The 17384-nt window shown below is 39.2% G+C and overlaps 1 protein-coding gene across 1 annotated transcript in view; it reads right to left on the minus strand.

The window, feature by feature from the left end:
• The window catches only part of LOC133515462 (plexin domain-containing protein 2), an 85754-nt gene that overhangs the window by 48435 nt on the left and 19935 nt on the right, over positions 1 to 17384 (minus strand). The window contains exon 2 of the mRNA XM_061848040.1: positions 16370 to 16567. Coding sequence (XP_061704024.1) covers positions 16370 to 16567 — 198 coding nt within the window. The remainder of the gene's footprint in view (positions 1 to 16369; positions 16568 to 17384) is intronic.

Consider the following 17384-nt stretch of genomic DNA (forward strand, 5'->3'; position numbering starts at 1 on the left):
TTTTACACCACGATGCGCAAGCGAGCCACATCCCTGGTGCGCAGAGTACGGGCCAGCTCCAACAGCATCCTGACCATGCTTGCGGACAGGGTTGATGGCCTATATTTAAATAACTGCTGCATGACTCATGTGCGCAGGAATAAGTGAGTACCTAGGCGGATTTTCTTGAATCCGCTTATTTATTTATTTATAAGAAACTCAAATATAGTATATAGTTTGCTATAATTAAATACATATTTATATATTAACATTAGCATTAAGATAAAATTTGTCACTAACACATAATGATCCAAGTTGGTCGTGAATAAATAATTTATATATATTATTATTATTATCAGTTTCGGACTTTCGGCACATTAAAGAGTACTGTTTATTTCTAGATTGAAGGTAATAATGACATATTATTGTTAGAGTGTTTTATTGTATGACTAACAAGCTAAGCCAACATACCGGGTTTTTTTTGTAGATAAGAAGTGCAGTTGCACGTGCAGACAAAATGAAACAAACAATATACATAAGTAGCTGTGGGCTTTACCTTTTGTTCGTGAAGTTGAAAGATGTGACCGCGATGTTCTGTTTTACAATCAGTTTAGAATTTTGAACTCACATTCATTGTCATTAGTTACTCCTGACATCACAGTTGGTCTCCTGACACACAGTGTTGTGGTATTATTTTAGCAACCCGTTTATTAAAGTAGCTATTCATTGTAATTAATGTTTTGTTCTATTCATTTATTACTCATTCATATTTAGAAATAGAAATAGAATTTGTTTTATTCATAAACACACAAACAGTAATAGACAGACATAAAAGAGAACATAGTGAGAGTAAAGTGTCACGAAATGGCCTCATCTCAGCATGTCATTTAAAAGGACTTACTATTGGAAATAAATTTTAATTCAAAAGTAATGAAACGGAATTAGAGCTATGAATAAAAAACTCACGATACATTTTTATTCGTAGCTCTTAGAGACCGCATCGTATCTTCACTCAACGTCGCGGGCGGACCGAACCGGCGTGTTCTTAAGATACGTGAAGCCGTGATCACGCCTACACGGATCTACACGAATTCACGTACCCTAATTTCACGTAGCCGAATGTCACGTGTGGAACGGACCAGCACGGCTAGCACATGATTACACGCGGGATAACTCGCGCCGCGAGAAACAACAGTCGCGTGTCACAAATTTCTATGTCGACCTGTCAGTTTCTCGATTTTGGTAGCACAAGTTGGCAGATCGAGAAAAGAATTCCACGCGAGAGAGCCATCCCGCGCGCGACTTAGCCAGTGTGGCCATTTATACTTGGAACACACTTTTCTTTCGTGGCAACACTGAATCGGTACTAACATAATCGGAAAAATAATGAACAGTCAGCTTTAGAAACGGAGCGTCCCTAGTCACGATAACGTTGTCTCCTTCTCGCAGTATTAAGATTAAAGAAATAGCAAATATTATTTTTAAGTCGGAAATGTCAATGTGTCAATCATAATTTGATTCGCTTTGTCGTTACAAGTTGGAATACATTATTATATCTAAAGATAATTACCTACATAATAATTAAATACAACTCCTTACAAATGATTGGCGTTTTGTTAAGATAATTGAGATTACCCGAAAGTTTTGGCTAATAAGCTACCATCTTTACGAAGACTGAAATCTCATGATAATCCCCAACATATCTTCCTTGTGGCTGGCTAGTTGCTGCACCGCTGGCTTCGAAGATAGATTGATGACATGCACAAGTTTGTCATCAAACACGGCGCCTATACCATGCTGCTGCTGGGCGCAGCCATCCTGCCACGGAGGACATAGAAGGGCTCAAGTTGGGAACCTACTCCATACAACGAACAATAACACTCGAATGTTAAAAACAATGAGTTATTTTTGCGTGTTTTGTATTTTAGCGATCTATGGATGCAGCGTTAGTTTTTCAAGTTTTCTCATATTGCAAATACACAAAACAATGTCAGAATATCCGTTAATTATCTAAAGAAAATTAAGCACGATCTCAAATAATGTAACTTTTAAATAAACGCTCCATAAACATTAAGTTATTTTATTTACTCTGACCTCTTTTAGATTTAAGTACGACTACTACGACTCCCACCGAACGGGCGGAGTCGGATCGCATTTCACATTTATGTGGCCGCAAGCCGGTCGGCTGCTCGCGGACACGGAGACGCCTCCGGACGGATTCTATCGCTTTTGCGATATATAATGTATAGGCACATTAAAAATGCGCTCCGGTGCGGCCTGACTCCAGCCAGTCGGTGGGAATCGTACACTAGGGTGGTAACTACAGAATACTCTTATTATTTCGTGGATAAGCGAAGTAATATTTTTGTATCAATTAATACAGATTTCCACAAAGTAATTTCTATTAATCGCCCTCCAGTCAATTCGCCATCAAACTGTTTGCTTTGTTGATGTGGTGGCACAATCTTAGGCTTTAAATTTTTCTGTCGAGTTTTCATTTAACTTAAGAGAACAAACAAGTAAATGTGAAAAAATACAATCATTTTGTTATTACCGGCATGATATAGATATAGGTATCTTAATAGGTATGTTATAAAACAATACCACGTACACCTTACCTACCTAGCTAACGCACAAATCATAAAACTCAGGATTCATATTAAACTTACACAGAAAATTGCTGTAGAATGAAATAAATACAAAATATAGAAAATTAACTTTCTTTTAAGACCAAAGTCAACAAAACTTTGATAAAATATGCTTCTCGCAACCCTCTAGCCTCGAAGACAATTTCTCTCCTTTTGACGTTGAAACGCGGGATATTTTCTCTCCCATAGTGCACTTGTGCTACGAGTTTCGAGAGTATCCCGCGTGGAACTGTCAAACGACAGAATTATGTCGCTTTGACATTTGTCCGCGAGACAGCGGGTTGTCGCGCGCGTCTTATGCTACCGATTCGCGAGAAAGCTCTATGTCGCGGCATTTTCTCGCCTGTCGACTGTCGCGCCCATCATGTGCTAACCGTGCAGAAAACCGTTGCCGTGAAACACGAACCCGGGCGCACGGCTACGGGTTCACGAATCACGGACACGACCGCGAGCCCTAATATAGATGTCACATTTGAAGCAAGGTTTGGTCCTAAGGGGATCCTTCGATCTGATTCCCTTAGTCTTTTAATGGTTTTTGAAGCTTATCATATTAACAGCAACGGCTTTAAGCAATATAGTATCCCATATTTACTTCAAAGTTCATTGTCTTCGAGATATTTGGTATCAAAGTTGAACAATCATAGGCCAAAAAACTGATGGGGAATGCTCCGAAGAACTTTTTGAATTGGTGCCATCGTCACCTCCCGCCAAAGGAGCAAAGTTCATCCTCACTTCTTAGATACATGGCGCACCAAGAATAAGCGGGCATTCTCGCTCGTTTCTTCCTAGAACGTGCGGAATGTGGAATGACTTGCCTCCTGAGGTATTTCCTTTGCGCTACGATGTGGGATTCTTCCAGAAGTGGCTCCTATGGTGTTGCTTATGTCCATGGGCGACGATGACCGCTTCCCATCAGGCAGCTCGTCTGCTCGTTTGCTGACTATGTTTGTGATAATTAGTTTAAAATCAAAATCTCTGGCCAGTTTTCAGAGATGTCAAAGACGAACCCAAATATGAAGATTTCGTATATGTAAAATCCTTCATAGCAATCGAGTTATAAAAAGTGTTTTTTAGACAATGTTTCAAAAATCATAAATAAATAAGTGTATACTTGAGTTATTCGCGATTGTTAACTTTTGCGAATAACTGCACTGAAAGAAATGTTTGCATAACTGTAACAAAATTTTGGTTACTGTTTACAGAAAAATTGGGACTTGCGAACTATGGGTTATATGTTACAAAACCGTGTTTGGCTATCAGTGTTCAGGTACTGGGTATACACTACAAAATAAGTTTGTAAATTTATGCAAAGTTTATTTTCTTATAACCGTAGTTTAGTTATTTTGTAAAGTTACAAAACCAGTTCGGCTATCTATTTTTTTCAGTGTGACAGGCCGAATTCGTCCGGCGAACTGGTAATCAGCGGACCCCTTACGGGCCACCCCTCACTACGTCTTTTAAGCGTCGGCGTTTGTTATGGAAAATGGCGACGCTGCGCAGTTGCGCCAACGTTGCGTCGAGCAGCGGCCATAGAGTTTAGAGTTTACTAGACGCTGACGCTCGGGAGACGCTAGTGTGGTTGACTCTTAGACTTTACACTTTTAGTACAATCAAGGCTCCTTTACTTAAAGCTATATGGCGTATAACCGGGGTATCCCTTGCTGTATCCCACGCTGTTCGTGCTGGGAATGATAGGGTATAGCAAGCTAGAGGCGAGGCGGGAACTTGCCCTCGCTTCATATGTAGTTAGGGTGATGAGAGGCGAGTTGTGTAACCCCGGGGTCCTGCACGCCCTGGCGCTGTACGTACCGGACCGGCACGTGTGGCGCCGCCGCCCGCCGCTGCTGGCCGTACCCCTTGCTCGCACAAAACTGCTGAGGGAAGCCCCGCTAACGAGGGCCATTCGCACTATCAATAAACTTGCGTTGAAGTTGGACATATTTACGTGCTCTCTGAATGATCTCACAAAGGCTGCAATGATAACATTAGGTTAAGTTTATAATTTTATAATTATATAGTCAATAACTCTGATTATTGGTTTGTCGCTTATCTATCGCATTAGGCTAAACCTGTAATGATAGATTTAAGTTTTATTAATAAATAAATAAATAAAAAATTAAATCAATTCAATCAATCTGCTTAAAACAATGTATACCCTTGACAAGATTTTATTTGACCTTCGCCATGTTGCTGATTTTCAGGGGAACTAATCTGAGGGCACGGCCGTGCCCCGCCAAGACGAGACATGGGGCAAAAGGCAGCGCATATCTTTTCTCGGCACGTTTCGTCGTATTTTCGAACCCTTGTATTTTCGGTTTGGGAAATGCTAGAGAGCTGAAATTTTAGGGTACTATGTAGTCGGTAGACTTATTTATTTTACTGGGAAGGAGACTCCTTGACAACTGACGTTGAAAGTCATTGAATGTCACCCATGCACACAAGAAAAGATTTCGTAATTATTAAAGAATTTAGCACAAAAATGCCAAAAAAGATTGGCAAATATACAAGAAAATAGTAGATTGTTAACCGAAGGATGAAATGATGCATTAGATCCGAGTTAAATACTCACCTTTTTATTTTGAATACGGGGAAAGTAATATACATATGTTTTTTTTAAACATGACTAAGTATATTTTATAGCATTAACCATTTAGGTTAAAATATCGTTATTTATAGAATGGGGGTTAAATATCAGAATGGAAATTGTATAACGAATTTCAATTGCTTATCGTTAGAAAAAATCGTACTTGGAAAGTAAAAACTCTAGTGCAGAAAGGTAGCACTTGACAAATGAGGAGTGTACAGGTTTTTAAAGGGTCGGCAACGCGCATGTGACACCTCTGGAGTTGCAGGCGTCCATAGGCTGCGGTGACTGCTTACCATCAGGCGGGCCGTATGCTAGTTTGCCACCGTCGTGGTATAAAAAAAAATGAAAAATATTTTGAATGCAGTGAAACATTGCATCGATAAAGGGTCTTGAAGATTTACGTAGCATTCCAACATTTCCAAGGTAGTTCAATTCAAGTAGGCATATTATAATGCGCTTATGAACGTCTAATAAAGCTACGTCGGCTGTAACCCTACACCTCTGACCCGAGATCTAAATCCCTCCTAAATTGGAAAAGGGTATCCCAATATGGGACCGGCAAGAAACACGGCGGGACATTTTTTATAACACTACATATTATAATCAACATGCATTTTAAAAAATACAATTTAAATCACTACAAAATGCTCTGGGAACCTACACAAATCATAATAGGCTAAGGGCTTGTTTCAGAGTCTTAAGTATTGGATAGCTAATTAACAAATAAATTATGACGACCAGTTTGGCCTAGTGGGTAGTGACCCTGCCTACGAAGCCGATGGTCCCGGGTTCAAATCCTGGTAAGGGCATTTATTCGTGTGATGAGCATGGATATTTGTTCCTGAGTCATGGGTGTTTTCTATGTATTTAAGTATTTATAAATATTTATATATTATATATATCGTTGTCTAAGTACCCTCAACACAAGCCTTATTGAGCTTACTGTGGGACTTAGTCAATTTGTGTACTAATGTCCTATAATATTTATTATTTATTATTATTATTTATTTCCAATAAATAATGTTTTGTAATTATTCGAGATGGAATTAGCTATATTATGCCCACATACATTTTTTTTAATTTTATTACTCCCATGGGCAAATGGGGCAAATGTTCTTTCCAAGTAGGTAAATGAGTTTTACTTTTAAAATACATGGCTTTTATAAATTAATTTTTATTGTGTATGTTCATAATTCATAAATATTTAATTTGATTAAAGTAATAGTCGTTTAAAATATGTTTACACAATTTTCAATCGTTGCTGAATGCCTGATAGGTCTGTGCTTTCGATGCCTAAGCTGTCAAAAATGTCAATATGGCGAACGAATGTGTGAAATGTCACCGTATTTAAGAATTATTACGCTTAAAATTTAGTTTTTACCTCACAAGTGCGATGAAAAACATTGTGTGTGCTACGGGCGGTACAAGATTTCTTATTTACCGCCCTTCAGAACGTACTAATACTAACATTTTAGTTGACTATGTCTGACGTCATCGCTGGCTCGGTCACCTGGAGATGATGGGTGAGGATCGTGCTATGAGGCACCCGGGTGGCAAACGTTCGTCTGGGCGTCCCAGATACCGCTGGAGTGACGAAACCCTGACCTGTCCGCCCTCGGAATACCCAACTGGCGTGAAGTAGCGCAGGATAGGGCAGAGTGACCCTCTCTTGTGTCAAGAGGCCAAGATCCTGTTTGGGTCACTGAGCCAGTGAAGTATAGTATGTCTGATGTACACATATTATTGCCTTATTGTAAGCTGTTTATAGCGACACGATCTCAAGGCTAAATAGAATCTAGTTAGGTTTTAATTCCGATTATCAAAGGTAATTGGTTTCTAATCAAAACTTCGTGTTACAGACGTAATTAGTAATTACTGATTATTAATCAAGTTTCCAAACAATAAACTACATGTTTGATTTACAGATACTTCTAAAGTGTAAACTTGAAGTGGTAATCAACTATATCGACATTGATCTAACCATTTTAACTCATAATAAACTCTAGAACAGTGCCATAAAAATATCGACACTTATTTTTTTTTACATAAACATCGTAAAATCTAATTCACAATGTCCAAGTAAAGTCCTGAATAAGAAGAGAATAGAATAGAATAATTTTTATTCGTAAACACAAACAAGACACATTAAATTACATGATATAACAAAAACAAAGGAAGTATAAAGTGCCACGAAATGGCCTCATCTCAGCATGTTGCTGGTGGCTTCCAGCGCTGATCTTCCGACGAGACCATCAAGTGAGAAAAATCACGAAAGGTAACAGACGAGAAGGAAAAAGACATAAAATAATATAGAGTGAACAGTACCCCTAGTGTAACTTTGATCGACATCATAACGTGACGAACGCGTTTGCGTTAAGTCTCATTTTGTATATGATTTTGAGGTTCCAAAACGTCCCGCTTGGCGCGCTCTTTCGAAATCCAATACAAAATGAGACTAAACGCAAACGCGTACGTCACGTTTGGAAATCGAATTTAGTTACACTAGGGGTACAGATTGAAAAATAAATAATAGAACGACTAAATTAAGTAAATATTATATATCAAGCATCGTAAACATAACACTGTATCGGTCCGGTCTAAACATACCTACTACATTTTCGGTGTTTCAAAATCTTCAAATAAGCTTAACTGGAAGATAAATACCGCTATAAAATACAATATAAGGTAGTTTTTTTTAGAATGGATAGGATAAGGAATGAGTATATAAGAGGAAGTCTGAAAGTTGCACCCATAATAGAAAAAGTAAGAGCGAATCGCCTAGCGTGGTATGGGCATGTGATGCGGAGGGATGAGTCATGTGACGAGAAAGGTATTACGAATTAATGTGGAGGGATGGAACGGCAGAGGAAAACCTAGGAAAAGGGTGGATTGTGTGAGAGATGACATGAAACGAACGCGAGTGAACGATGAGATGACGGGTGACAGAAAGATATGGAAGGAAAAGACATGCTGCGCCGACCCCAAATGAATGGGATAAGGGCAAGCGAATGATGATGATAAGGTAGTTTTATTTGGGAGTTAATTTAAATAAATAATAAATAAATAAATATTATAGGACATTATTACACAAATTGACTAAGTCCCACAGTAAGCTCAATAAGGCTTGTGTTGAGGGTACTTAGACAACGATATATATAATATATAAATATTTATAAATACTTAAATAAATAGAAAACACCCATGACTCAGGAACAAATATCCATGCTCATCACACAAATAAATGCCCTTACCAGGATTTGAACCCGGGACCATCGGCTTCATAGGCAGGGTCACTACCCACTAGGCCAGACCGGTCGTCATAATTTATTTGTTAATTAGCTATCCAATACTTAAGACTCTGAAACAAGCCCTTAGCCTATTATGATTTGTGTAGGTTCCCAGAGCATTTTGTAGTGATTTAAATTGTATTTTTTAAAATGCATGTTGATTATAATATGTAGTGTTATAAAAAATGTCCCGCCGTGTTTCTTGCCGGTCCCATATTGGGATACCCTTTTCCAATTTAGGAGGGATTTAGATCTCGGGTCAGAGGTGTAGGGTTACAGCCGACGTAGCTTTATTAGACGTTCATAAGCGCATTATAATATGCCTACTTGAATTGAACTATCTTTATCTTTACCAAATTGAATGATCCATTTAACTCACTCATAGTACATACGACGTATACCAAACTTGCGTGCAACACAAATAATTACAATATCGGTTTCAAGGCCCCTCGAAACATCCAAAACACACGGTGGATTCCCACACTTGTTTAAACATACATTCGCCATCAGATATATCGGAGCGGCCGACGTGCTCACAAATATATGAACACGCCCCTATTGTTAAGGCGTTAGAGTGCGAGCTCAGATATTTAAGAGCAGCCCGGCCGCTCTGATAAATCTGATGGCGACTGTACTTATCGCATCCATGCGGTTTTAGACCTTAAACTTATAGCTATAAGATATAATTGTGTGCGGTGTAAGAAAAAACATTTGTGTATTAACAATAAATCGGTACACGGAGGGAAGAAGTTGATAATTCGAGATATAGAATTGAAGTTTGAAATTACAATAGAACTACATAAGGTTCAAATTTCTTCAATTTTATGTCTTGAGTTATCAACTTCTTCCCGCCGTGTACGGAAATGACCAATAGCAGTCCTTATAATGCTTGCAATTAGTATTAAAGTAAGTCAATTAATATTAGAATTGGTTATTAGCAGAGGCCGGAATTTTCGTGGCATTTTTTTTAAGTTGTGATCTGTATAGTATAGTATCTGCTGAAAGAAGAGTTCGAGTAGCGTTCATCATTATTCATTATATATTAATGAGTATGTAAAATATATTTTAGTATTTTTATTTGTGGATTAACATATGTATTGTATCAAGTTTTTCAGTTGTTTTCAGTAGTTCTAATAAATATCGTCTTTCTTTCTAATTGCACCATTTTTACATGTCTCTTCTTAGCCCGATGGTTGACTGGTAGAGAATACCATTAGGCATTAAGTCCGCCATTTGTACATCATTTTTTGTATTTTGTACAATAAAGTTAAAATAAATAAATAAATACACGACGTGTGGCTAAATACATTTAAGGAAACGGAATGGCATGGTTAATTTACAATTATTTTTATTTACTTTTGTTGTATTTACGTTTCCGAGTCATGGGTGTTTTCTAAGTATTCATATATTATGTATATCGTTGTTTAAGTCCCCACAACACAATAATTATTGAGCTTACTGTGGGGCTTAGTCAATTAGTGTGATAAGTCCTAATATCTGGGAGACCGAGCTTTGCTCGAAAAGCATATAATAACTCAAAAATGCGCTTTTTCCCAGAGAAGACATATTAGCTTGATCGATAAATTTCATCGAAATCGTTAGAGCCGTTATAAATTTTTATTTATTTCTTCACTTTAAACCAGGAGTCGCCAATTACTTCAGGGGACCGGTTTTAAAAATAAAATGACCATCGCGGTCGTTTACTATACTTCAGTTTATTAAATCAACAAATGTTATGTAGCGAAGAAACCTGCTATTTTTGATTTATTTTCGCTTTCCATTCATCTTTGTCGAACTCCTGGTTAAACATAAGCTTGTCTCTTTCTCTTTCGGTGAGCGGGTACTCGTGAGCGCGTGCACATTTCTCGCTTGCCCAGGTGCGACTACAGGCAACTTGTACAATTTGTCACAATGTATGCGCTTCAATTTTGGAATGCCTGTAACGTATCCTGAGTTACAATATGTACTCAACTGTACCATCGTCAACTGTTAAACGATAATAAGCTTTATTACAAATACACCACATATGACAGTTTTCGTGATTTATTTCAGTAAGGACAAAATGACACGTTTCTAAGTGCGCTAATTTGCATACGTCAGTACGTCTCCGATAATAAACGGGTATCGGTATACTACATAGTAATCAGATTTAACGGAAATTGAACTCTATTTCCATGTAATAAAGTCTGAATAGACTGCATTTACGCGCTCGTCTAAACGCGTATTCATAAGGTACGTTAAAAAAGATGTGTTAACTACATCTTTTTTTAGCGCTGGTGGCCTAGCGGTAAGGGCGTGCGACTTGGAATCCGGAGTTCGCGGGTTCAAACCCCGGCTCGTACCAATGAGTTTTTCGGAACTTATGTACGAAATATCATTTGATATTTACCAGTCGCTTTTCGGTGAAGGAAAACATCGTGAGGAAACTAGATTAATCCCAACAAGGCCTAGTTTACCCTCTGGGTTGGAAGGTCAGATGGCAGTCGCTTTCGTAAAAACCAGTGCCTACGCCAAATTTTGGGATTAGTTGTCAAGCGGACCTCAGGCTCCCATGAGCCGTGACAATATGCCAGGACAACGCGAGGAAGAAGGAACTACATCTTTTTAACCGACAGCGTCAGAAGGAGGGTAATGTTTTTCGAGTGTATGTAACTATGTGGGTATGTATGTCCATTGCTTTACCACGCTCTACCGCCCAAACGGCAGGACGGTTTTTATGAGATGTCGTGGAATTCGTCAGAACTCTGGTAGTGACATAATAAAAAAAAAATACTTTCGAATTGTCTGGGTTAGCGTTGTCCATAACTATTCCAAATTTCAAATCGATAGCTTAAGTGGGTCCCGAGATAATTAGCGATGTGACAGACAGACTGACGGACAGAGTAGCACCATAAGGGCTTCCTTTTGTACCTTTTTGGTACGGAACCCTAAACAAGGCGGGGGGAGAGGGAGGATTTCTTACCATAGCGATATGAGTATGTAATGAAAGCTAGTGATAACTCCAGTTCAAAAATATATGTAGCAGTGGGGTTTTTTGTTTTTATAATTAACTAACTTGTTTTTTAAGAGGAAAGGCCAGCTACATATATGTCCTATCTCAGATTTAAGAATTTAAGAAAAATACTGACATATATGCCGCGCTTCTGTAGCGCATCAGGGATGTTCGCCGAAGCCAGGGTCGATTGCTTCTATGCCACTATCCGCACAATGCCGGATTTAGAGGTCTGGAGGCCTCGGGCAATAAAGGAGTGGAGGCCCCCTGGCCCCAAATTTTTTCCAAATAAAATGGTAAATTTAACTAATTCTCTATTGTGGGGGGGGGGCCCTCTTTTGTGGAGGCCCGGGGCAGTAGCCCCGGTTGCCCTCCCCTAAATCCGGCCCTGTATCCGCAAGAGGGCCGCATCCCTGGATTCGCGTCAGCCCCAACACCATCATGAAAATGATAGGGGCAGGCTGGACTCCCCCTATTTGCTACGCTGCAGTCGGCTACATGTGCCGTACTCAGCGGAAAGAAAATAATGTATATAATATGTTCCTAGGTTTTAAGTACTAATACATATTTTAGAATTAAGTTTTACTAACCAAGATATGAGTGTAATATACTTGAAATAAATGGTTTTATTATTATTATCTATACCCCGCTATAAATAATACCCAATAAACAATTTCCCGCTATTAAAAGAGTTGTATTTGGTCAATATTTTTTTTTTAAGTCTTCAATAAAATTATATATGTAAAACATGAAAATATTAGTCGTTGTCAAGTTGCGCGCAGTACAGTTCCAGCGCTCGTGGCACAATACACATGGGCTCATTTTTGAGGTCCGGCAAATCTCCCCAAGCTCAGATTTGTCATACAATGTATGCCCCTCTGCGGCGTAGAAATTCACTGGCTGGCTAAGGCCTAAAATATCCGTTACCTGTGGACAAGATGCATGTAACTGCGTCGGATCGGGAGCTCGGAAACAATACAAAAGGCAATCACGATCCATGTCCCGGTCAATATAAGTACATACACACATACATATAATCACGCCTATTTCCCGAAGGGGTAGGCAGAGACCACGGCTTTCCACTTGCTACGATCCTGACATACCTCTTTCGCTTCCTTCACTTTCATGACATGACATGACAATATAAGTGTAATAAATTAAATGTCAATCAATATTAAATAAATATTTTTTCTTTGCAGACAGGCCATCGATTATAATGACCTACTTGCAGTGCGCAATGAAATATTTGTTTCCGACTACTAAAAGTTGCATCATTTTGCGCAAGCGCAAACATTTCGGTAACAATCGCCAGAACGAGAAAAGGTTTTATTGCTTTTAAATATTGTTTATATTGAATTGCATTATTTCTCCAGACATTATTTGTGTCGTTTCCAAGAGGAAGGTCCCATTTTGTCGCCTGCCATAAGAACGCTCTGACAGGTTATTCGTATAGAGATAAAATCAAATCTCGTCTTTATCGTAAGCGACGTCTTTTACACATTTACCTATACAGGTATCATCAGCCTTTGTCCTATCCCAACAATTTATTTCACTTCAAAATGAAGTTTGTGCCACAAACATAATTTTTGGTAAAAGCTTTAATCGCAGACTGTACTTTTCTTACCACAGGCAACTATAGAGACAATTTAAAAAAACCCAAAGACAGTTAGTTTGCGTTGTTTTATCACACGAGTTCCCATGGCCACCTCCTGTCTCCATCATCAGATTAGTTCCATATCATAATATTGCATTGTCACCCGACTTACATATGTACGCAAGTTTTCAGCTTAGTCAGAAATCGGGAAGTGGGTCAAATTTAGCTTCCAAGATTTCCCACACTAACAAACCAACATACATACTAACAGGGAAAGTTAAATAAAAGCTTGTAAATAATTTTTTATATTATAATCAGCAAACGAGCAGACGATCCGCCTGATGGGAAGCGGTCATCGTCGCCCATGGACATAAGCAACATCATAGGAGTCACTTAAGCGTTTCCGACCCTTGACAAGCCTAAATAACCCTTCTTGAAGAATTCCATGTCGTAGCGCAAAGGAAATACCTCAGGAGGCAACTCATTCCACATTCCACACGTTCTAGGACGAAACGAGCGAGATGCCCGTTTATTCTTTGTGTACCATGTATCTAAGAAGTGAGCTCCTTTGGCGGGAGGTGCGGTGATAAAAACGTGACGATGGCACCAATTCAAAAAGTTCTTCGGAGCATTGTACAGACAGTAGAACGTGCAAAGATGTACATAAATAGTTACCTCTTTATTAATTCACTGAAATCGTATTGAATGAATATGTGCCCATTTTCGTACGCAACATGAGATTATAGGTTATCAAGACAGATAACCTGTTGTCTACAAATATACTTGCATAAATATACCATTGCGCCGTTTTCGAGCAAAAGGTAATACAATAGGCGGTATTACTGCAATGTTCTGCCGCCAGAGTGCAGCACTAGCACATATTGTAAACTATAAAGTAACTTATACGATACCTTAAACAGTTTTTTAAGAAGTTATGACATTGATGCATCAAGGTGGCTTGTATACAGACGTCTACCGCTAAATGCGGAAATCGAAATAACATTATCTGTCCCTTTATCGCTTGAATATGTTAGTAGTCCAACTTATAGTCACCCCAGTTAGAACGAGATGCAAGGTGCTAGTTTGACTTCTCATGTGGACACATTTTTTGGCCAGTGTACTGCTATCCAGCTTATTATATGTGTCACAATTTGACGTTTAAAAACAAAAGAAGGTTGCTTTACAGGCCTAGGTGTGTAAGGCAGTATGAAATTCCTTTTCATAATACCATCTTCAGGCCGGTTGTAGACGTCCGGTGTTTTCGCCGGACAATTGTCCGGGTTCGGCGACGATGTCTGGATTTCTTGGGTGTAGCTGTCGGTAGCCATGTACAAAACCGGACGTAGTCGCGTAACACGGTCCGGTTTCCGGCGAAAACACCGGCCTCAGTCATCGCACCGGATACGGTAGTATTTCCGGACCTAATTTGAAGTAAGTCCAGTCAACATTTCATAGTAACTTTGAGAAAAAGAACGTTTAAAATCCCGCTGTTAAAACATGGCATGTTGTACGCATGTCCTCTGGTGAAAATACCTACATACAGTCAACAACACAGATATGTTTTCATTTTTCGCCGGCACCGAGTAAGGTGCAAAATTGTAAACATGTCTTGGACATCAACTGTACCAGGTTTTGCTTTCAGTACGAATGAAAACCATTAATTTTCGATGAATCAAACAGATACAATGTATTAAGATGGTCATACTAAGCAAGGTTACCCATGGAACGAATATGAAAATTGTGAAAAAATATACCCCTGTACCCAATATACCATACGTTATCCTTAGATTCTCTCGAGCCCTCAACGTGTTCATTAGATTTTTTTTTCGCGATTTTGTGTTAGTCCAGCTAATCATTTGTCTATTGTAAGTAAAACCGCAAGTGCTAAAAATTATTCTAATTGGCCCCTGAGCGCGGGCTAGTCGCACGCTCAAAAAACCAGTGTAAGTGTGGTCTCCGATAACGCGCCTTTGTTACGTATCTCGATGACACGTTTTAGAATGGTTCTGTAGCGTTCGACTCGCCGGCACACAGTAACCGTAGAGGGACCACACACAGCCTCGCAATATATTTCTCCATTAGTTCATTTTGAATCTTATTGTAGTTCGCATAGAGTCGCAAATCAATAACCGGTTAAAGCGAACTTTTTTTATGCAGGTAAGTAGCACGTGCCATTTTACTTACAATAGACAAAGGATTAGCCATTCGGGCCAGCTACAAAACGAACACTATAATCATATTAACCATCATAACACGTTTATGGCTTTTTTTTATGGTAGAGGAGGCAAACGAGCAGACTGATCACCTGATGGTAAGCGATTACCGCCGCCCATGGACACCTGCAACACCAGGGGTTGTAAGTGCGTTGCCGGCCTATAAGATGGGAGTACGCTCTTTTCTTGAAGGTTTGAAGGTCGTATCGGTCCGGAAATACCGCAGGCGACAGTTCATTCCACAGTTTAGCTGTGCGAGCCAGAAAGATCCTGGAGAAATGCACAGTTGAGGACTGCCAACCATCTAAGTGGTGAGAATCACGACCTCAAAATCACCCCCCTATATCGAAAGGAAACCATCCTTATTCCTATGGTAATAAAGGTGTGTTACGATAAATTACTTAAGGCCACATTGGTCTACTATCTGTATGACGCTAATTGTACAGCGAGCTGCATAATTGCAAGGACAGTAGCTTACAACGCATAAAGTGTACATACATGATCGTTTAATTGGTAGCTGTTAAGAGTACCAGTTTTCATCGATTTTTGACAAGTTTTGAGTCGTTACTCCTACATTTTCACTACAGATAGAATTATAAGACAAACGGCTATCGGTTTTTCAATCTCTTATCTCCAGTCTGGTCTGCCGGATTTCGGATGAAATGAATACTTATTTTTTTATGATTATTATAAACGTCTAAAAACACTTTTTTTGTCACTTGATTGCTGTGACGGATCTTACATAAACGTAATCTACATATTTGGGTTCGTCTTTGACGTATCTAAAAACTGGTCAGAAATTTTAATTTTAAACTAATTAACACAAAAATTATGGCCAGAAAACCAGTTTTTAGGCGTACAATTGTCCAGCTTTGATACCAAATATCTCGAAGACAAGAACTTTGGAGTATATATGGGATAGTATATTGCTTAAAGCCATTGTGATGGCTAAGCTACAAAAAACAATAGAAAACTAAGGGAAACAGATCGAAGGTCATTGGCGCCAGGCAGCCTATTAAGACCCTCTATAGGTTTAGTATAAAAACTTGTACCTAGTAATAAAACTTACTTGTATTAGTTAGATTAGTAGTCCTGTTACTATCCTCAACAGTGGCGTTTGTCGGCGTCGGCGCCGGCGCGTCAGCGGTTTTCGGCGCGGTCGGCGTCGGCTCCGGCACGGCGGGCGTCGGTGGGGGTGGCGCGTCCCGCTTTTGACGGTACGGCACGAAGTCTATACCGGTCTCGTGGGTACTGTATTCCCATGTTGCTGAAAAAAAGGGAATATTGTAAATATTTTTGTCGAAATTTATAATCGTCTGCCTAGCCTAAATGGACGCTGAGTTGGGTGTGCAGCGGGGCGTGAGGCGTGCATGTTAAACAAATGCAAACGTATAGGAGCGGCCTTAGTGCACGCTGCTCACATCACTTGTGAGCTCGAGTAGTATAATAGAATACGAGTTCAGGCAAGCGTCTTCGTGAATGACACGATCTATCAACCTACGTGAGCTAAATCGAGGCACGAACACTGAAGTGCTGTTTATTATAATTTATTAACAAAGAGAATCTACATTAGACACCATGTTTACAGTAATAGAGGATTTTCAATGGGCAAATTCGTAAATATACATTAATAAACTTTAATAATAAACATCACTTTAGTATTTCGTGCCCCCACTTCACAGTGTGGCCATTAAGTTTAAAATAAATACATAGTATTTGTTTCAGCTTCATTGCTTTCCTTTGTTCTACGTTTCTATTAATAGTCCACAGTGTATCTCACATGTTCGCGGGTAACAATTACCAAGATCAATTGTACTACGCACTCGAACGAGACAGATCCCAATACGGCATCATTAACTGGGGACGACGGTCTAGTTTCGGTGCCATATTGAACGAGAATAATTGCCCGCGTCGTCGATGGACATTCTACAATTGGGTACTTGACACATGTTGAATATTATGACAAAATTTAGCTAAATGGATAGAAAATGAGCCATCTATTATATAGAGATTATAAAGAAATAAACGGCTCCAACATCTCAAACGAAATTTTTTTTTCTTCCAAAAATGGAATGAAAAGAAAA

The sequence above is a fragment of the Cydia pomonella genome, chromosome 1 (assembly GCF_033807575.1).
Source record: "Cydia pomonella isolate Wapato2018A chromosome 1, ilCydPomo1, whole genome shotgun sequence".
NCBI lineage: Eukaryota > Metazoa > Arthropoda > Insecta > Lepidoptera > Tortricidae > Cydia > Cydia pomonella.